This window comes from Balaenoptera musculus, chromosome 9, assembly GCF_009873245.2.
Source record: "Balaenoptera musculus isolate JJ_BM4_2016_0621 chromosome 9, mBalMus1.pri.v3, whole genome shotgun sequence".
Lineage (NCBI taxonomy): Eukaryota > Metazoa > Chordata > Mammalia > Artiodactyla > Balaenopteridae > Balaenoptera > Balaenoptera musculus.
The window spans coordinates 56,130,543-56,153,462 of NC_045793.1; the positions used below are offsets into that span (position 1 = coordinate 56,130,543).

Genomic DNA, 22,920 nt, shown 5'->3' on the forward strand with positions numbered 1-22,920 from the left:
ATTTGTTTATTTTTGTTTTTATTTCCATTTCTCTAGGAGGTGGGTCAAAAAGGATCTTGCTGTGATTTATGTCAGAGAGTGTTCTGCCTATGTTTTCCTCTAAGAGTTTTAGAGAGTCTGGCCTTACATTTAGGTCTTTAATCCATTTTGAGTTTATTTTTGTGTATGGTGTTAGGGAGTGTTCTAATTTCATTCTTTTACATGTACCTGTCCAGTTTTCCCAGCACCACTTATTGAAGAGGCTGTCTTTTCTCCACTGTATATTCTTGCCTCCTTTATCAAAGGTAAGGTGACCATATGTGCATGGGTTTATCTCTGGGCTTTCTATCCTGTTCCATTCATCTATATTTCTGTTTTTGTGCCAGTACCATACTGCGGAGACTTGGTTTTTACTGACATTTTAACCAGATTCCATTTCCTTGAAAATGTTGAGGAATTGGGCCTCCCTGGTAGCGCAGTGGTTAGGAATCCGCCTGTCAATGCAGGGGACACGGGTTTGAGCCCTGGTCCGGGAAAATCCCACATGCCGCGGAGCAACTAAGCCTGTGTGCCACAACTACTGAGCCTGCACTCTAGAGCCCACGAGCCACAATGCCTGAGCCCACGTGCCACAACTACTGACGCCTGAGTGCCTAGAGCCCCTGCTGTGCAACAAGAGAAGCCACCACAATGAGAAGCCTGCAAACCACGACGAAGAGTAGCCCCCGCTCACCGCAACTAGAGAAAGCCCACGCGCAGCAATGAAGACCCAGTGCAGCCAAAAATAAATAAATTAAGAGAATAAAGAATTTAACTAGATGCTGTCTTTAAAAAAAAAAAAAATGTTGAGGAATAAATTTTGCACTAGAGAGGGAAAGCATGCCCTCACATTACCATAGCTGAAGTTCTGCTTTCCAAGGCAGATCTGTTTCCAGGAATTAAGTAAACACCAGCTCAGAGATTCATGCTGCAAACCTCTAATGCCTAGGTGACGTCTAAGGGATTTAATCAACCTACAGGATATATGATTCAAAGGACAAAAAATAAAGTGATTAAGAAAACTCTTCTCTATGACAAGGAAACAGCAGATTGTTTCCATTAATTTTATGAGTAATTTTGTTTTTGTTGGCAGAAAGCTACACCCAGGGCAAGTGTGGTGCACAGTGGGAGGGAGGACTTATTGGAACAGCGCAAGGATTGTGTCACAGCCACTGCAGCGCAGTACATTTGAAGCTGGGTTCTTCTCCCCGTACAAGTCGGCTTCGCCTCCCAGCTTTTCTCTTCTCATCCTTGGCCCCACTGCCCACTGGGGCTCTAGCTCTCCTTTTGTCTGCATCTCCTATCAGCCTCCAGGGCCTGCCCATCTTTGCCTTGAACCGTGTCTTGAATGTCTGTGCTTTTCTCCATTCTCTCACCTCACACCTGTGTCCCTGTAAGAGATCCTCTGGGCTCAGGCAATCACACAGAAAACATCTATAGAGTGCTTGCTGTGACTACAAGCTCCCCCTTGTTCCCCTCCACCCAGAATGGTGACATATAATAAGTCGTCCGAAATGTTGTTTTCATCACGTCATTTCCCTTCTCAGAGATCTGAAGGGACTCTTTATTTCTTTCCACCACAAGTCTAGCCTCTTCTGTTTAGATTTCAAGGCGTTTCACAATCTGACTCCATCCTACTAGAATCTACCCCCAAAGTCCCACTTCTCTACTCAGATCGGATGCTGTCTCCATGTTTCATTTATTCATTTTCTCCATACTGATGTGCTGTATACCTGCTATATATATGCCAGGCACAGCGCTAAGTGCCTAAGAATATGATATGGTTCTTTCCGTGAGAAGCTCCAAAAGTCTAAAGGTGGAAATATGTAAGGAAACAGCATAATATGATATGATCAAGGTTCCTTAAGGGGTTGTATAGTGCGCTGGTTAAGTTCAAAGAGGAAAGTGCTGATTCCACCTGAGGAATCAGGCTGACGATTTTGTCTAGAGGGACCAGGGAAGTTGTCCAAAGGGAGCCAAGTCAAGACCAAAGGAAGGGAAACCTGAGAGTCAAAAGCTGGTGTGCCTACGTCATACTAAATTCCAGATCTAAATCCCATGCATAAGAATAGAACTTCAAATGAGGAAGGAGTCAAGAGTCAGAAAGAAGGAAAGTCAGACCATTCTGAGCATACGAGGACGAGACGGTGGGTCCTGGACGGTCACTGAGAGAAATGTTAGAATGCGGAGGGCTCATCTTTATTAAATGGTAGATGTTTAGCTTAAAATTACTGAATGGTGGGATGAAGGCAGTATTGGGAGCCAACACATGGGAGCATAGGATTACTATGACCTAAGCACAGAATAGGTTTTGGAAATGGTTATGATGGGACAGGAATGTTGGGGTCAAGTTGAGAAGGACTTTGATTGCCAGCCCCAGAAGCATGCACTTATCCTGTTTGCAGTTGGGGGCGGGGCCATTACATGGGAGGTTGGCCAGGCAGCAGGATTGGGGCAGGTTATGGGTGAACTCATGACTGACTCTCCCAGACACAAGTCCTAGAGAGGAGCTGCATCAACCTAGGAGAAGGGGACCCCTTTTTCTAATTTGCATAAAAACACACATGATGCATGTGGTAGCCCCAGTTGTCATCTCTATTTTAGGAAAAGGATTCTGGCAACAAATGTTTGTTCATGGATTCAATTCATGCCTATCAAGCACCTCCTATGGTTCAGACATCATTCTAGACCCCTGGGACTCAGTGGTAAATGAGACAGATCTATCTCCACCCTCAGAGCCCAGAGAAAGTAAGCAGGGATGCTAGAAATGAAAGAACTATTTTAAAGGCTGTTGTCCTTCCCGTAGCTTTTCTCTATCCAATTCTACCCACCCCTTAAAGCCCAGCTCAATCCCAACAACCTTCCCCAGTGATAACCCTTACTGATCTCCTTCTCCAGAACTCATACTTTAAAAACTTAAAAAAAAAACTCACACTTAACTTGTTTTTCTGATTGCAGAAATAACATGTTCAGTATACAAATTCAAAAACAATATAAGTACCTAATATAAAGAGAACATACGCTCACTAAAAAGAAGCACTTTGCATTAATACATATGCCTCTAATATCTTACTTCTGTACAACCACCAATGCATCATTTTCATCATCATCTTCATCTTCATTATAAAGTGAGCACATTATGTCCAAAATTATGGTTTTAAACTTTATACCTGGAGAGAACATAGAATTCTTTTACTTTTACAACTTTATTGAGATATATTTCACACACCATATAATTCACCCATTTAAAGTGTGCAGTTCTGTAGTTTGTAGTATATTCACAGAGCTGTGCAACTATCACCACAGTCTAATTCCAGAACATTTTCATCATCCTAAAAAGAAACCACGTACCTATTAGCAGTCATTCCCTATGCCCATTTCCCAACATCCCCACAGGCCCAGATGACCACTAATCTCCTCTCCGTCTCTATGGATTTGAAATTCTGGACATTTCACATAAATGGAATCATATAGTATGTGGCCTTTTGTGACTGGTTCTTTCACTTAGCATAATGTTTTCAAGGTTCATTCATGCATCAGTATTATATTTTTTCTTTCTTCTCTTTTTTTTTCAAAGTACTATCCATTCTATGGGTGTAGCACATTTTATTTATCCGTTCTTCAGTTGACAGACATTTGGGTTGTTTCCACTTTTTGGCTATTATAAAAATGCTGCTATAAACATGAAGGTGGCTGCATCATTTTACATCCCCACGAGCAGTGTATGAGGATTCCAATTTCTCCACATTCTCATAGGATCTCTTTGTAAGAAGGAGCTGCCTCTACTCTGGAATAGAAGGGCCTGAGGTAGGCTGGATGGCTGCTAATCGTCCATTCATTGTATATGTACAAATTACAATAGCTTTGTCTTCCAAGTTTATGGTAAAGTCTGAAAAGGTGCTTTTGAGCGAATCCTTCTTTGGGGGAAAAAATATTTATTTGGGTTAATGTTCTTCACCAAAGGGCTACATTTGACTATAGTCTTTCTTTCAGCAATCACATGAATCCAAAAGGTGGTTTGGGGTTTGTTTTTTCTTTAAATTCTGAGACAGGGAAAGAGCGTGAATTTAGATATCAAGAGCTCTGGACACCGCTTCCGGTGGCAGGGTCTGGGGAAGGGGCGCCAGGCGCCATGTCGGGCCGCGAAGGTGGCAAGAAGAAGCCCCTGAAGCAGCCCAAGAAGCACGCCAAGGAGAAGGACGAGGAACGTAAGGCATTCAAGCAGAAACAGAAGGAGGAGCAAAAGAAACTCGAGGAGCTAAAAGCGAAGGCCGCGGGGAAAGGCCCCCTGGCCACAGGTGGAATTAAGAAATCTGGCAAAAAGTAAGCCATTCCTTGTGCCAGAGGCAATGGTGATCCTTAATTCCATTCCTGTTTAAACATCTGGATTAAACATCTGGATTCCCTGCCATAACATCTGTTGCCACCTATAGCTAGAATGAAGTGTTGTCTTGGAACCTGTTGTACATTTAAGAACAAACTTTTGTTAAAAAAAAAAAGAAAAAAGCTCTGGACAATTGTTGACTCCATAGAGTCTGTGATAATTAAAACATTCTCTTTGAGAGTTAGTTAGTTAGTTATACCCTTTAAGGGAAAAATATGCACATGAGATTTTATACTTGGTAACACTCCTGAAAATAAGAGCTACAATAAATCTGTAGGAGGAAAGAACCTCCAAAAACAAGTTAAAAGTAAAATATTAGTTCAATAAAGCATGAGAATACGATCAGAATTAAATAAAGCAGTGATAGAGAACAGTTAAATTATTTAAAACAGTACATAATTATATCTATATCATCACATCTCTTTAAAACTTTCTCTAATTCATTTAAACATAATAATTACTCTTTGCCCTTCTAATAAGATATTCTATTTTGTTTAAAAATATATAGTTAAGTACTCTGGTAAGCCCTTTGCCACAATTAAGACATGCCTCTCTTTTTCATATTGCAGTCAAAACACATGAGAATCAATAAACAACCACTTCAGCATTACGTTTACATCCATACTTTAGTGAGGGCAAGCATCACAGGGAGTACGTGGAAATCTCTTAGGAAAGATGGTCAGTAACTTCTTCCAAACATATTTCTGAACACGGTAATGTTCCCTTCCCCATTAATCTGGTAATTTTCTTCCTTTCTACTATGAAGTATTACTTTAATTTGTTGAGGATGGTAATAATTTTCAGATCAGGAAGAGTAAGGGAACCAGCATCTATTGAGTAATCCCTGAGTGCTGAGACTTATTTTGTGATTCATTGTAATTTTTTTGAAAAAGAAATTTGATTTCAAGTAGTTAAATAAATATTTTTAGGAATATCGCTTAAACATTCCTCATGTATTTTAACTCATACCCTTTATTACTGATGAACAAACAGTGAGACAAAATGCAAGTGTTGATCAACCCTCAATGGAATCGAGAGGAAAGAAGTAGTAGAGAGAATCTAGTGTTTATTCCCTCCCACACTAAGCAATTGGAACCACTATCCAGACGAAACAGAGCCCTCAATGGTAGTGGTATATCTATCTGGGGATAGAGTTGTAATCAGTTGTCAGTTTCTTTCCTCGGATTCTGAGTTCACCAGCTAAGAGCTAGATGCTCAAGACCAAGGTGTAGTATGTGTGCAGATAGATAAATAGGTAGCTTAGATGTATATAAGATAAACAGATGATAGACAAATAATCATAAGAAACATGCTGCTGTTATGGTTAGAGTAAGATTTTCAAAATCTGTAGTTAAAATTTTAGATAAAAATTACCAAGTCCAAATCTTTTGTCTCAGTGCTCAGTATAAAATATGATTGTAAAAAAAAATAGTCATTGGATGAAGAAGGTAATTCCATTGCCTTATTGTCAACATTATATCATACCTTAAAATCAGATGTGACTGTGGAACAACAGTTTATCAATATGTTGTATAATTGTTGATCAATTTAGAAATAAGAGATTCAAACCTTGTTTCCCTTCTGTAAATAAGAGGATAAAATTAAAGCATTTTAAATTTGAAGGGTTCATCTTTAATTTAGTAATAACCAAATTCTAGTGCCTAAAAGTGTGTACTTATTTGATTTTCTTTCTTCATACATGTGTCTTATGTGTTTGTAGTTAAAGAGGTTGAGCAACATTTGACATTCGTGATTATTTTCTATTTAGATATCATAGCTCTCTTTTTCATCTTTATCATTTCATTTTTCATTATTAATGCATTGAAAAGATATTACCCCAAAAAATCACAAAATAATTCAATTTCAATATAGAATGTGAAGCAGGAAATATATTTTACTTCTTCCTTCCTTTTCTGAACAATTTTCTCTTAAACACAAGGATATTTAGCAAGGCTTTAAACAGTGCTGAAAAAGTTTAGTTTTTCATTGCAGTTGCCAAATATTAACCATCTCACCAACTCACAGTTATGCAGCAGTTATTCATCACATTGTGTGTATGTTAATTATACAAATAATTAATAAGTTATTTATCCAATAATTAAATTTCAATAATAAAACTTTCTTATTGGAAAGTATTCAAATAACACAAAGGAATATCTAGTAAAACTTTAAAATTCCCAACCTGCAGAAAATCTTGATCTCCTTCCAGAGGTAGCTACTATTAATAGCTGGTATATATCATTCCAGATGCTTTTTGATATACATAACATTTCATGCTTATAATTTCAAAGAATACCATTACTTAAATTTTACTCAGATTCAAATTATATGAAATTCAAGTTACCCAACCTGAGAGTGATATTCATATGAGAATTCCAATTTTTGCAGCAGGTATCTGGCAACTTTCCTATTGCTAGCAGGAAGAAATACAAGCAAAAATAGAATACTGTAAAGCTTGACAGACGTATCCAGTGCTAGTATTCATTTTTTAATATAAAAGCATGTATTTTCTTGTATGGCTTGTGGTATTTTTCTCTTTACCTTATCAAATTCTGTTCTATTGCTTTTCAGAATTGAGTCTTCTCTCCTGCCCACATCATTTAAGAGTTACTACCATTACAATACAGTAGAAAGAGTATGGAATTTGGAGTAATAAAATCTGGTACAAGTTCCAACTTTGCCACTTACTAGCTGTGAGTCCTTAAGTAAATTATGTGTATTCTCTACCCCTTATTTTCCTCATTGGAATAAGGAATGGCAAGCCAACTACCTCACTAGGATTGTTTTGAAGAGTAGAGACTTGTAATCCAAACTAGACATGATAAGCATTGTGTCATTCAGGATGGACTAAGTTTTGCTGTGGCTTAATATAACAAACGTTTATTTCTTGTTGACACTGTATGTCCATATGAGTCATGAGAGGCTCTGCTCAGGGATGCAGGGTAACAGAGGCTGCATCTCTCTACAGTCTTCCTCAGCCACCTTGGCAGGGGGAAGAGACCTGGCAAGAGGAATACTGGTCCTTAAGGCAACCACATGGATATGTACATCTCATTGGTCCGAGCAGGTGGAATGGCCATGCCTAACTTCCAAGGGAGACGTAAAAGGCATTCCACCCAGGATCCAGAAGACAGAGAGCTGGAACTTAGTGAAGAGCACTAATGACCACTAATGTTAGCAAACATTAGAGATAATGTAAAGCCTTTCGAGGGAAGGGTGAAAAGTCATTCCTTGTTATTTTCTTTGATCCCAAAGGTATTCAAGAAAGATTTCCAGGGAAGGAAAACAAGTCTGGGGACAAAAATGGGAGCCTTGTGTGGGAGCCAGGCATGGTGAAAAGGAAAATAGGGTGAGGAATTCAACAAGAAAAGAAAGTGAGGGAAGGGACAGCGTCAAAGTGAAGCAAGCTGGGTCTCGTGTGACTAGAGACTGAGCCCCACTCTTCTAGATCTGCAGAGGGTTGCAAACTGCAGCCTAGGTGAACTCTTCCTCAATCCCCTCCATATATCATTAGATGTAGGATGCCTGCCTCACACAGAAGACCTCAAAGCCACTTCACTCCACCTCTGAGCTCAGTTCCTGGTTTTGCCTCTGCTGTCTGGTCTCACTGTTGGCGTTGTGTTCTTGTTTCGACCTTTGCACAGCTCCTGGGGCTCTTTATCATGGAAGATTACTTCCCAATCCAGGGGTGGCAACACCATGGCCACCAGGCTTCACAAGCCACTGAAACAGTCACAGCAAGGTTTTCTTTCTATCCCCTCAGAACCTTTAAAGAGCATCCTATTTTCTTGGTGCTTTAAAGTAAAGGAAGAAGTCTCCCTTATTGTGTATAAGGAAGGCATGTCAACATAAATGGAAATAGTTTAGATTTCATTATTCCAAGTCCAGTTTTTCCTAAAATTCCTCTACTTTGGCTTAATTGTAGAAGGGTTACAAATCTACAAGAGGGTTCGGATCCCATATCTATATGTTTAGAATTTCTCTGGTCAGAATATTCCTTCAAAAACATCACCACCAGGCATTGGATGGTGTGGGTGTGTATTTTCATGTGTGTGACTGTGCTGAGGGAAGGGTGCATGAGGGAAGAGGAAATGTGAAGCTTCAAAAAAAGGAAATGGGGAATGGTCTTGTTGCATTTAATCACTGGAAAACCATGGTCAAAAAAAATGTGTATTTTTTCTTTTGAAACTCTTAGTCTCTTTATCTTATGCTCAAAGGAATAAATATTATAAAATTAAGCTGTATAAAAGTAAAATTATGTGGATCAGAGAACTGAAGCAATTCTGTGCAGATTCCCTTGATCACCCAAACTAGCGAGCAGATCCGTGGGAGGAGCAAGGTAGAGGGACGGTTAGGTGTGGTTGCTATGGCAACCATGTGCTGATTGGAATAAGACTGAGGAATTGTGATTCATCCCTGGCTCCACATTTTCCTTTTCTCTTCTTAACTGGCCCCTAAAGATTTGCAGTCCTCGGGGTCTTGGTGCTACCAAGGCAGGTCACAGAGAGACACCGTGCAGCCAGAGGTAGCTGTCCCCTAGCAATAGCAAGGAAGGCACAAGTTATTCATGTGCCTGGGATAAACAGGGTACAAGTGTAAATAAGGTTTAACCAGAGAGATGCAAGTGAGCAAGAATCATCAGAATGCCAAGCTTCCAGGCCAAGTCCTGGAATGCCACAACTCTGAAATGACAGAACCAAAGTGAGGCCATAGAAGCCAGATCAGCCTGTGAAGTGCAGATATAAAAGACCATGAGTTCGTTTTCTGATGTTAAGAAGAAACACTGGTATTGACGAGAGAGACAAAGGTTTGTCCAGAGGGTTGGAGTGGGATGTACTTTTCCAACACGTGTTTCTGAGCTTCAGCTTTCTCATCCTTAAGATGAAATGCTGCCTTGAAGGTTGTTGCGGGGACCAGAGGCATAATAAATCCTCCTCAGCTGCTCAAATGAGTTGTCTGTGACCCTTTCTGAGGGGGAAAATATGGGTGGCCATATTAAGAACAATTGCAAAATCTTGGCTGATATTGTTTTTACCTTAATAGGGAAGATAAGGGTTCAGCATCATTGGCAAAGCTGTGAGAAGAGACTCTGAAGATCATCTCGTTAGATCCCTACTTAGGGATCTAAAGAATGCCCACTTGTGCTTCTCCTGTTGGCTGTTGCTGTCATCAAATAGAATGGGCTAGGTTCTACCTCTCTTGATGAAATATGATGCATGGACTAGGTGACATTTTTATTTTGTTTTTGTTTGGTTGGTTGTATTCTTATCATCTAGGGAGGGTGTAGGAAATCACATAAGCCTCTAACCACTCTTAACAGGAGTGTCCATAGTCTGTGCCCCTTGTTCAAAAGGAATTACCTTCAAGGACTTAACTTTCAGGGAAGGTTATTTCCGCTTCAGTATGCTCTAGAATTGTGGCTAGATGATGGAAATGCTGCTTAATGCTTCAGCATTCTGACTTTCCAATCCTGATGTTCTTGATCTGCGGTCCAGGGGTCTATGAATGGAATTCAGAAGATCTGTGAGCCAACTGAAATTGTATGAAAAAAGCTGCCTGTAGTTATATGTGTAGATGGAGTTTTCTGGAGAGGATTCCTTGGTGTTCATCTGGTTCTCAAATTTGGCAGTGACTCAGTTTAAGAATGATCATAATCTGAGTGCTCTGTGTCTGTTCTCTTGTTGGCAGTTGTATTTATCAGTGTTTTGTCCACTGAGGAGTTGGTGAGAGTAGAAAAAGAGGGAGGACATTAAAGAAATTTTTTTAGTAAGAAAAATCATATTCTCAGATTCTGACTTAAAACTGATCTCTCCATTACATAGCAATGCAACAGTTCCTATGCAATACCATTAAAAACATTAAATAATGTATGCAAAATGTGTACATTTTACTGTAAGTAAAATTTACCTGAACACCATAAATACATATTGGACTCTAATTAACGATATGCATATTTAGGGGTGAAGTATACTGATATCTGCAACTTACTTTGAAAAGCATCAAAATAATAGGATTGATTAATGGATGAATAGAAGCATAGGCAGATGAATAGCTATGTTACAAAGCAAACACATCAAAATGTTAATTGTAGAATCTTTGTAGCAGGTATATGGATGTTCACTGTATAATTCTTTTGTTTTTCTGTATATTTGAAAAGTTTAATAAAATGTTGGAAAAATATATGATCATAACATTTAGAGTACATACAACTGTATATGACACAGAAGACAGAATAAGGATCGAAAGAAATGAATGGAAGTTGATTTTATAAATTGATATTTATTGATTCAATTTAGAGGTAATTCTTTAGTACATAGAAGTAAATCTACAAATGTTCAAATTTCAAGTGCAGAGAATTTATGGTCAAGAGGAATTACTGTGACGTATCTGTGTGCTTAGCAAGACAGCCCTCCGAACAGTGACCATGATTGCATATTATCCCCAGATTTGGTAGGGTTTGCATAGTTTTATTTGGAGTTTGTTCTAACACAAAGCTCTTCTTGCCTTCAATTATTTTCTAGTCTATTTCTTTGCTTGACTGCACACCATTAATCTTAGTAATTTTCCTCTACCTATCTGCTTCAGATACATCTTATCTGAATCACCCATCTCTACTATGTAGACAGGCTTAACACACTACACCCCAGCGAGTGAAAGAAAGAGTTGCTGTGTTCTTCTTTACATTTTACCAGGCATAGGTCAGTCTCTAAAAATCAACCTGTTAGAATTTTTCTTAATAAGAGAGTACTAAACGAGATGAGATTTAACTTTACCATGTTAATCCAGGCATGAGTAGTTTTACATCCTGCTTGGACCAACGTGCTTAATAATTGATCATGAGAACCATATAAACTCTGGCACTAAAACTTGGGAGGTTACTAATTAAAAAACAAAAGAGTTTTTCCATTTTAGCATCGCAGGCCCGGCGCATTGTGGGTGACAGACAGCTCATTCGAGCCACTGAATCTAAGAGTTGCAAAAGGAGCAAAACCAAAACAGCTTATTGGAGCTGATGAACTGTTTTGTTTTCACACTTGTATACTTCATACAGTACACATTATAGTTAATTATTATGTTTCAAGTAAAACTGGTGATTTTTTCCCCCCATGACAATGAAGCAACTAAGTCACTAGATCTGTTTTTGGGGTTTTTTTTTTCTTTCTTTCTAATGACCCCAGTGTTCAAAGTCAGATCTTTTGAAAAGGACTTAACAGAGCATCATGAGACGTGACAGGTGCTTAGGGTGCAACTTTAATGCCAACAGACTGGAAAACAAACAGCATAACCCAGACAAGACATAACTTTGTTCTTCAGCATCTGTGTGAAGAGGAAATCAGATCTTTCTGGGATGTGCTCCCGCTCACAGGTGTGGAAGAGAAGATGTCAGTTCCCGACTCACCACATTGTGGGTGGGATTCTGATTTGGGGCAAGGCGACAGGGTATTGCATTGTCTCTCACAATAAGAGCTCGATTCACTTAGCCCCATGCTTTTGTTTCAGTCAGCCACAAGCGGACGTTAAAAAAGCGTGAAGCATCCCTTAATCCCATGAGCCTGGTGTGTGCTGGGTCCTGTCACTGCGTTCTCCAGCTCTGCTGCCAGTGGAAGTGAGAGATGGACCCCAGGCTTGCAACCGCTGTTCTGTGCTCTGCCACCAAACCACTGAGCTGTTGGCACTTTAATTGTTTTATACCAGGAGGAAACCAATTGTGTTGATGTTAATGTCTTATTCATCGGACATTACAGGCTTCACATTTTTAAGGAGCTGAAACTCCAGGTCCCCAACGTGCAGCCGCAGTGAATCAAGACAAGAGTGCCGTGATGACGTTTTCGAATTTATTGCAGTTGCTCTTTAAAAGATTTGACACTATTTTAGAATTCTAAACGCCACAATTTGAAAGCCTGTCTGAGGTTGTGTGCTAATCAAAAACAGTAAATCATGTTTGACTTATAAAGGTCAGCAGAGTAGTAAAACTAAGAGTTAGTGCATATTTTTTTCCTTTTCCTTTTAAATGTGTAGACAAATATAGGGACTCAAGTGAACAGACAATTTATCAAGGACCTAAGGCATCTTTCTGGTGCATGAAAATGTCCAAATTCTCCCCACGGGCTACGTTTTGAAAATTGCAGTCCTGGGGAAGAAGCTTAGTTTCTGTGTCATCCTGAGTCCAGGACACTCTAGATGTTTCTCACAGGCAGAATAAGACCTTTCCACATTAAGTGCTACAAAATCTGGTGCTTTGTGAGCAGTCACAAGACATTTGAAGAACCTGCTGCATTATCTGATTTGATGTCATCCTGAAAAAAACAACTATTTACCCACAGATTTCACAGAGGCAGCTGAGACTTCATCTGTGTGGAAAGCACACAACTGCCCTTGGTTGGGGATTGCCCTGGCGACTCCCCTGCTTAAAAGCCTCTAAGACCTCCTCACTACATACAGAATAAAGTCCCAAACCCTAAGCAGGGCATGTAAGGCCCTCCACTCCACCAGCCTCCCCTACCCTGTCAGCTTCCCCTGCACTTTGTTTCCTGACATCCAAATATGTGCCTGCCCCATTGGCCACTCACTGCTTCCCAGAGCCCTAGGCTATTCGAGAATGCCCTCCTTCCTCCTTTCTACACATTAAACTTTTATTTATCTTTCAAAGCCCAGTTCTTCCTCACTGCATTGGTACCTCTAGGATAACACTTCCATTCTCCATTTTGACTTAGAGGTTGCTGTTGTCCTGTCGTCCCCTTCCAAACTCTTGAGGCTCCTGAGGACGGCAGTGGTGTGCTGGTAAATATTTAGCAGCCATCTCTCCAGAAAGAGCAGGAAAGCCCTGATTGGTCAATTGTCTGTATCCCATGGTGTAAATACACCTCCTTCCATTGCCAATTTCAAGGGTGGCTGTGTTTAATAACAGCTTGTAAAATTCCTGAAAATTTTAGCATTGGGCTCTCACAAGCCAGTTCAAGCCAGCTTCAGACCACCACTGGGACCTTGCTTTAACAGTCCTTGGAATAGTCTCCTCTTACCCCCTAAACGCTGTGCTTTCCTTAAAAAAGAGATGTTCAGTGTTTCCTGAATTGAAATAGGCAAGCCAGCTGATAGTTTGGCTCTGCCACAGCTCATTGAGTGGGGTGTCACTTGCCACAGAGATTCGGGGGATATTTGCACCTCTTGTCATTTGAGAGTGGTGGCCTTAGCCATCCCCCCCCATGCCACGGTGCACAGGCATGTGTGAATTTAAACAGATGGATTTATTGGAAGTGCAACTGAGAACTGCGGTGAGGAGCAAGTTGATGGTCTTGAATCCAGCAACCTCATTAGAACAGAATGTGATCCACCATGGAGTCAATAAAACACTTACAGAGGAAAGCCTAAGACACAGATTTGGGAAGATAAGTGACAAATTCTTTGAGGGAGGAGAGAATGCTATAGGCTCAGATCTCAACATCTTTTCAACAAATCTTTTGTCATTTTATTTATTTTTTTAAATTTATTTATTTATTTATTTTTGGCTGCATTGGGTCTTCGTTGCTGCGCGCAGGCTTTCTCTAGTTGAGGTGAGCGGGGGCTACTCTTCGTTGTGGTGCGCGGGCTTCTCATTGTGGTGGCTTCTCTTGTTGCGGAGCACGGGCTCTAGGTGCGCGGGCTTCAGTAGTTGTGGCACATGGGCTCAGTAGTTGTGGCTCGCGGGCTGTAGAGCGCAGGCTCAGTAGCTGTTGCGCATGGGCTTAGTTGCTCCGTGGCATGTGGGAATCTTCCCAGCCCAGGGCTCGAACCCGTGTCCCCTGCACTGGCAGATTCTTAACCACTGCACCACCAGGGAAGCCCTCTTTTGCCGTTCTTGATGTGAGCCTTTGTCTGACTTTTGTGACTCACAATTTGAGATTGGAACGTCAGCATATTTTAGTTCATGTAGTAAAGTGCCAAGCTGGCTAGCTCTGTTTTTATAATCAACTTGGAAATAACAGCGTATCAACCCTGTTGTTCCTGTAAGGGTGACCAACTCCTTCTGGTTTACCCAAGTTTTAAAATTGAAAGTCCCACACCCTGGAAACCCCCTCAGTCAAACTGGGACAGTTGGCCACCCCAGTTCCTGTAAAGGTGTGGTTCCTTAGTGAATGCTATGGGTACTTACACTTGGAATATACCTCGCACGGCTGCTATGCCAGGAGACATTGAACCAGTGACTGAAAGGATCAGAACTTCTTTAAAAGCCCAGTTTATAAAATCTGTTCTCCTCTTAAGGTTATGGTCCTATCTTTCAGGCACATTCTTTATTTTTTTATTTTATTTTATTTTTTTGGCCACACCTCTCAGCATGCAGGATCTTAGTTCCCTGACCAGGGATCGAACCCGCATCCTCTGCAGTGGAAGAGCGGATTCTTAACCACTGGACCTCCAGGGAAGTCCCCCAGGCACATTCTTTAAATGAGAGGGTTAATGAAAATGTACTTTGGATAGGAGAAAATGCTACATGTGCACAAAGGGTTGCTATTTATTTCTCATAATGATACACGTGTTCCATAACTATCCCATATTTTCCTACTCATCTTGGGTATGAGAGAAATACAGCAACTTGCTATGATGGGATAACCAGTATCAAAATACTTTCAAATAGCCTATTAGGATTTTGTGGGGAGTACATATCAGATAACTTTACATGTAGATAGAGTCTTAACCTCCATGGATCAGCCCTCGAGTGATTTGTTGTTCATTGGCACTGTTCATATCGTGAAGCTGCTACACGAGAAAGAGTTGGTGGGGAGCTTAGCTGGGTGTCCAGTGTCTGAATCCCTCAGCATGACCTTATTGGACCTTCCTCGCTGTCAGCAGACATTTCCTGGTGGAAATGATGTGCTATGGTAGTGTCCACAATGTGTCACTTTGTGACAGTGTCAAATTGTGCCCCATAAGAATCGATGTTTCTGCTATAATATGACATATGTGTTCCTACGTGTGTTTAGCAAACTACCACAGTAAAAACTGTACAGTTTATGGGAAGAAATAGAGTAAGGGGCAGACCACTGAAATTGTATTCAACATAGTATTTTAGTATGTTTGAGCTGCTCTAGCAGAATACCATAGATGGGGTGACTTATAAACAATAGAAATTTATTTCTCACAGTTCTTGAGGGTTGGAAGTCCAAGATCAAGGCACCAGCAGATCTAGTGTCTGGGGAGGACCTTCTTCCTCTTCTTGCTATGTCCTCAACGTGAAGGAAGGAGCAAGAGAGCTCTCTGGGGTCTCTTATATAAGGGCACTAATCCCATTCACGTGGGCTCCACCCTTATGAACTAATCTTCTCCCAAAGGTTCCACCTCAGAATACCATCACATTAGGTTTAGGTTTCAACATATGAATTTGAGGGGGGACACAAACATTCAGTCTATAGCACATGGCACCCACAAGAGCAGTAAAAACACTACTAAAAATACTAGCACAGTTTACAGGTGAGAGAAGTTTGGTGGAAGGGTTGAGGCTACCGAATTTTGGCTGAAACAGCAAAATGTGCAGAGATCTAGAAGAACTGTACAATAAACAATTCCAAGACAGAGCATCATGTGGCCGAACTAAGCCAAGATGAAATATGTGAGGTAAGTGGGCAGCATGTACAGTACTGCAGACCCCTTCAGCTTGCACACGACTGTGTTTATGTCTCATGCACATGGCTGCTGTGACTTAGTGGCTCAAAACTAACATTAACACGAATTTTCTCACGTGAACCAACACGACTTCTGGTTTATGCTGACACTGTTCTCTGTTTACGAATCATATGTGATCTAGTTTTCACTACAGAAAGTCATCTTAGCTTTGCAAATTTCTGCTGAATCTTAGCTTTGCAAATTTCTGTCTCATGGTTCATGAGACAGATTAAAGTTGTAGATGATCATATATATTGAATTCAAAACCCTTAGCATGAAATTTTCTTGTGCTTCAACACTTTGGACAGTAATAACTAGACAACTTTTAATTTGAAAGAAAAAAATCCACCCAAAATGAAGTCACATCTGCTCTCAGATCTTTTAATTAAAGTCAGACATGAACCCTCGTGTCTCTCTGCTAAATACTTAGAAGTGGTTTTATGAGATTTGTGTGTGTGTGTTTTAAGTTGTAAAAAATGCACACACTGCTGAGTTACATGACTTTGGTTTATTTAAATATAGTTTAGTAGGACTGTAATATATAAGGAAGGTGAAAGGGCAGAATTCTATTTAATTAACTTATACCCACTTGGGAACCAGTCAATTATAAAGGTATGCTGAGCAAATAAAGCTTCACATATGAAATCCTTGAAAAGAATAAGCCACTTTGGTGAAGGCTTTCCTATTCTTAACTTTGTCATTAAAATTATTTCTATTAGCTATTTCAAACCTTAGATTATATGTATGTATGCTTATGTGTGTATATGATTATATGTATGATTTTTATATATTAGGTATGATATATAAATGATTATATGTGCGATTGAATATATATATATATATATACATATGATTTTTAAAAAGATTAAAATATGTCTTGGTGGCTCTTAGAAGACCTAGATCAGTACTTTCCCTGCACACTTTTGGCCTTTATTGAGATAGGACATACTCCCAGGATTGCCATCCTTTAATCTACATGTGGATTAAAATACGACCAGTGTTTTATATTTACATAAATCTGATTTAATAAACAGTCACACCATTAAAATAGAGGATTCTTTTCAATCACAGCTAATTACACATCATATAATGCCTGGTCTTTAACGAGGATTTCAATAAATGTTCGTTGATAACGATGATTATTAAAATGATATGTTAAGTCGGTCTCCTTGTATAAGAAATGCTTTGTTTTGAAATGTTAGACTTAAAGCTTTGCCTAAAAATTTTTCATTATAATCACCACTTTGGCAAGAAGCTTAAAATGTGCAGAGTCGCTGCAATTAGTGCATTGTGCACCCATATGGATGTTACCAAACAGCTTTCAATTTAAAGGATTTGGGCTATTTGAGTGATGGACCTTCTGTTAAGCTTAAAACAAAGCTCGACTATTTCTGCATTCATTTTAATTAATATTCTCTTGCTGGTCTCAAAGACGTATTCTCTTCTGGTGGGGAGAAGCATGATTATCATAAATCAGAAATAAGTTACAGAAGTAGGTTTAACTAATTTTCTACTTCGTTCTGTTTCATCCCATTTCTCCCCACCCCACAAGGAGCTTCAATGCAATGTCAGAACAACTGGAAAACACTGCTTTCAGATGTTCTCAAAGAAAACCTATATTTCTAGCCAAATCATAACATAATTAAACTCACAAAAAAATGAAGAAATAAAGCTGTCCCCAGATTTTTGAAAATCATTATGAAGTTTAAAACGTATCGTTTTGAGTCCAACATTCATGTCAAATCTACAGTATAAAATTTGATTATATATGTTGTATATATACAAATGAGTATATGTGTCATATATGTATATATTTGTATATATACATGATATTTTTACTTCAGAGAGGTTTGTAGTTGCCTAGGTGCTTGGGGTTTAGCAATCTTATTTGTGGACTTAATTTTCTACAGTAGCAAATTCTGCTTGAAGATTAATTAGGTACAAAAGATTAGTATTTTAAGCAAAATCAAACTCAAACTCACACAGCCTGGTAGTTTTTTTTTCCTAGATATTTTTTATGTGAAGTCTTATTAATATGCTACTTGGGAAAAAGAAGCTTTCTGGACTTTGTCTTTCACCAAATCAGAATAAATTCTGTAAACGGTTAGGTGTGTTAGTTAAGGCCCTGATTTTTTAACTATTTTCAAACATCTCCCCTGCAACCACTCTCTATACACCTTCAGAAAGACAATCACTCCAATGGCCACTGGAATCCTCTGAGTACCTGAATGCCCAATTTAGGACAACTATGAATGCTGATTTCAAAAGTAGACAGCTAAAATGATCCCCCCAAATCTTCACCAAATGCTTAAGAATAAGATAAATATGAAAATTACAAAGCAGAATTGTAATTTATCAGAACACATGGGTAAAATAATTCATCCAATATGTGAGTGGAAAGGCATAAAATCATTAAGTCCACTCTAGAACACACCATAGCAGGTCCTGTTTTTTTTTTTTTTCTTTTCCAGTATTAAGGAAATTCATTCCCCCTAGCCACTAGATTTGGCACAGAGATACTCTAGTTTTCCCATATTGTCTGGATTTTTCATTTTTATTTCTTTTTTTTAAAGCATGTGATTAATTATACACCTGTCTTTAAATTCCTCCTTATATACCAGTCTTTTGGATTCTACATTTGAAAAGAAGGAAATGTGGAGTTAATTTTATTCTAGTTTAGAAACAGATAAAAGCTAAAGGTGGTCAAATAATATACATTGTTTTTCTTAAAGAGAGGTTAACTATTTTATAATTCTATACTGTCTTTGCTACTGGGAGGTAGCTTTATTTCCATCAAATTGCTTCCCTTTCTGTTAGGCATCTTTACACAGAAGTCCCCCAAACAGAAATGAGCAGATTATCCAACACTACCCTATGTGTAGCTTCACATACATCCTGGTGAATATACTGTTCACAATTAAGGCAATGAAAGAAAACCTACAGTTGTTTTAATTTGGAAGCAAAATAATCACTTCTTTCCAGTGAGGCTTAGAGAGAGAAAAAAAAGGGGGGGGGCAGAGTCTTCCTGTAGAAAAAAGAATATTTTGTGTAGGGGCAGTGCAGCAGGGTTAAAAAAATAAAAAGTAAAACAAACACAAAACCTGAGAGTGGGTAAGTAGGCCAGCAAAAGAGAGACCATCTGATCACATGGAAGCACCCTGAGCTGGGGTACTGGGCTGTGTTGTCCCACTGGCGTGTAAACTGCATGTGTGTGTGTATGTGTAAGGGTGTGTGTGTGTGTGTGTGTGTGTGTGTGTGTGTATGTGTACACATAGAGATTTAACAGGGAGCACAGAGGGAATTAGAAAGAGCCTGGCCCGTTTTTAATTTGGGTCTGTTTGCTTGCATTTAGCACTTAAGGGCTTCTACATTCAGTTTGCTCAAAAGAATGATGAAGCACTCCTTGCTTATGCCTCAAATCAGAAATGCATGAAGTGCAGCTGCAGAGATAATACATTTTCCCCAAAGGCTTTGGCTGAGCAAATTAGGTGTCAATGGGGTGCCTGCGCAGGCAGTACTCTCTCTAATTAGTCTCTTGAGCCTAGTTGGTGGCGGGTATGAGATGATCTAATCAATTGGTCTGTGTCTGATGGTTCGTGTAAAAATCCTACCAGGCAGACTCTCTCCCACAGGTCACCCACCTGCACAGCGGGGCTGCTCATTTTCATTTTTCATCTCCTCCATCACATGATGCTGACAGTTGGTTTTAAGAAAATTGAATCCAAAAAATATCTAGTTCATAGGGCACATGGGTCAGAACAAAGTTGCATTATGGGTACCAGCAATCCAATTAATTAATATTTATAGCTGAGAAGCTCTATGTAGATATTTCTGAATAAGGATTTTATCAATAAAATCCTATTTCTTCTTTAAAACATTCATTTCTAGAGAAAGAGCATTGTAAAAACAGAAAGCAAGATATAAATGGCATCCGTTAATCTTATGGTTTATATACCTAGGGGTTGATGTGCACATAGTTTATAATTTATATTCAGTTCCATTTGTATTGTGTGTGTGGTGCATTTTAATAGTCAATTAAATGTAAGGAAGGATTTTGCTATTATACTTTGCTTCCCTATGAATGTTGTGTGCCCTCTCCTTCCACCTATATCCCCACCTGTCAAATGCATGATTACATTTAGATTTTAAAGAATTTTTCTAGCAGTAAACTCACCTACCTCCTATGCAGTCCTTGAAAACTGAAACAGATGCTGATGCCACCCAAGGAGGAAGAAAGGACATCCCATGCTGCCAGTGAACAATATTAGGCAGGGTAATGGGCACAGTTTGGGCTCAACTGCTCACAGAGATGGCAAAGGGTCTAGCTCTCATTGGCACCTCCCTTCTTTTCGTATTATTGGCTCCTTTCATTAAATGTCTGAGCCTAAACCTAAGTAATAGACATCTCATAATCACTCTGTTCACCACTTATTATCCAATTACTATTATTTTGTATTATCCTTTATTATCCAACTCTGCTTATGCCCTGGGTTAGGTACATATGATTCTCCTAGAGGTTACACCCAAAGAATCAGAGCAAAGGCAAGGACAAACGCCAGGAATGACTAAAAGAAAGTCTTAAATCAACCCAATAGGAAAGTAACATGCTATGGACGATGGTGCGCACATATGGTTACATAAAATCAGATATACTGAAAATCAAATCATTTTTTTCAAATAGAATGTCGAGTTAAAAAGAAGATGTTTGACCTACAGGAAGGTGTTAATCCTACCCACCTTTCTCAGCCTGTAGTGTATCTGTGTTTGGCCACCTCTGTTCCCAGCACTGTGCTATTTCAGCAAGAGCACAGGTACAGCATTTGCCCTTGGTCACCATGCCAGGAGGGAATAACATCTGAGAACATATTCCACTCCCAAGTTCTCAGATTCTACCTTTCCCCTTCCTGTTCATTCCACAACTGTCTACTGACTACCTGAGCTAGGTCTGGGCTATGCTCTAGGGACACAATGGCCAACAAAACGAAGCTTAATCAAGAATATAATGATGCCACCCGCCACCCTACATGCTCCCTCACAGCAAATGCCCTCGGACCACAGGGACTACATGAAGTCTGTAGTTCAGAAGGTCAGCTTGGGTGCCAGGTCTGCATCCTGCTGATTAAAGTGGTGGAGTGGAGGAGAGCCAGGCAATGACTACTACTTCATTCGGGTGTGGCTGTAGGAACTCCGTGTCTAGGCAAGCAGATGTCAGGACAAACCCTGACTCCTGTTTGGCCAGGGTGGGCAGGCTTCCTGGAGGAGCTGGCATCTCTTAGAAGAAAACAATAGGGGAAAATCTTCATAACTTTAGATTTGGCAAAGGATTTTTAGATATGACACAAAAACCACAAGCAACAAAAGAAAAACATGGATAAATTGGACGTCATCAAAATTAAAATGTTTGTGCATCAAAGGACACTATCAATACGGTGAAAAGGCAGCCCACAGAATGGGAGTAAATATTTGCAAATCAAGGGATTAATATCCAAAATATATATTTTTTAAAAACTCCTACAACTCAACAACAAACAATCCAATTTAAAAATGGGCAAAGCAATACAAGCCTACCTCAAGAAACAGGAAACATCTCGAATAAACAACCTAACCTTGCACCTAAAGCAATTAGAGAAAGAAGAACAAAAAAACCCCAAAGCCAGCAGAAGGAAAGAAATTATAAAGATCAGGTCAGAAATAAATGAAAAAGAAATGAAGGAAACAATAGCAAAAATCAATGAAACTAAAAGCTGGTTCTTTGAGAAGATAAACAAAATTGATAAACCATTAGCCAGACTCATCAAGAGAAAAAGGGAGAAGACTCAGATCAATAGAATTAGAAATGAAAAAGGAGAAATAACCACTGACACTGCAGAAATACAAGCGATCATGAGAGATTACTACAAGCAACTCTATGCCAATAAAATGGACAACCTGGAAGAAATGGACAGATTCTTAGAAATGCACAAACTGCCGAGACTGAACCAGGAAGAAATAGAAAATATGAACAGACCAATCACAAGCACTGAAATTGAAACTGTGATTAAAAACCTTCCAACAAACAAAAGCCCAGGACCAGATGGCTTCACAGGTGAATTCTATCAAACATTTAGAGAAGAGCTAACACCTATCCTTCTCAAACTCTTCCAAAATATTGCAGAGGGAGGAACACTCCCAAACTCATTCTACGAGGCCACCATCACCCTGATACCAAAACCAGACAAAGATGTCACAAAGAAAGAAAACTACAGGCCAATATCACTGATGAACATAGATGCAAAAATCCTCAACAAAATACTAGCAAACAGAATCCAACAGCACATTAAAAGGATCATACACCATGATCAAGTGGGGTTTATCCCAGGAATGCAAGGATTCTTCAATATACGCAAATCAATCACTGTGATACACCATATTAACAAATTGAAGGAGAAAAACCATATGATCATCTCAATAGATGCAGAGAAAGCTTTCGACAAAATTCAACACCCATTTATGATAAAAGCCCTGCAGAAAGTAGGCATAGAGGGAACTTTCCTCAACATAATAAAGGCCATATATGACAAACCCACAGCCAACATTGTCCTCAATGGTGAAAAACTGAAACCATTTCCACTAAGATCAGGAACAAGACAAGGTTGCCCACTCTCACCACTATTATTCAACATAGTTTTGGAAGTGTTAGCCACAGCAATCAGAGAAGACAAAGAAATAAAAGGAATCCAAATCGGAAAAGAAGAAGTAAAGCTGTCACTGTTTGCAGATGACATGATACTATACATAGAGAATCCTAAAGATGCTACCAGAAAACTCCTAGAGCTAATCAATGAATTTGGTAAAGTAGCAGGATACAAAATTAATGCACAGAAATCGCTTGCATTTCTATA

General features: G+C 39.4%; 2 protein-coding genes across 3 annotated transcripts in view; both read left to right on the forward strand.

The window, feature by feature from the left end:
- The window catches only part of CDK14 (cyclin dependent kinase 14), a 567,294-nt gene that overhangs the window by 538,832 nt on the left and 5,542 nt on the right, over window positions 1-22,920 (forward strand). The gene's annotated exons all lie outside the window — the stretch shown is intronic.
- On the forward strand, window positions 4,116-4,365 carry LOC118900459 (translation machinery-associated protein 7-like). The gene has a single exon (XM_036862817.1). The coding sequence runs from the start codon at window positions 4,151-4,153 to the stop codon at window positions 4,343-4,345; it is 195 nt and encodes a 64-aa protein (XP_036718712.1). The 5' UTR covers window positions 4,116-4,150; the 3' UTR covers window positions 4,346-4,365.

What these genes read in the sequence shown, in the direction of transcription:
- LOC118900459 (XM_036862817.1), top strand. Translation starts at nt 4,151, where the DNA reads ATGTCGGGCCGCGAAGGTGGCAAGAAGAAGCCCCTGAAGCAGCCCAAG.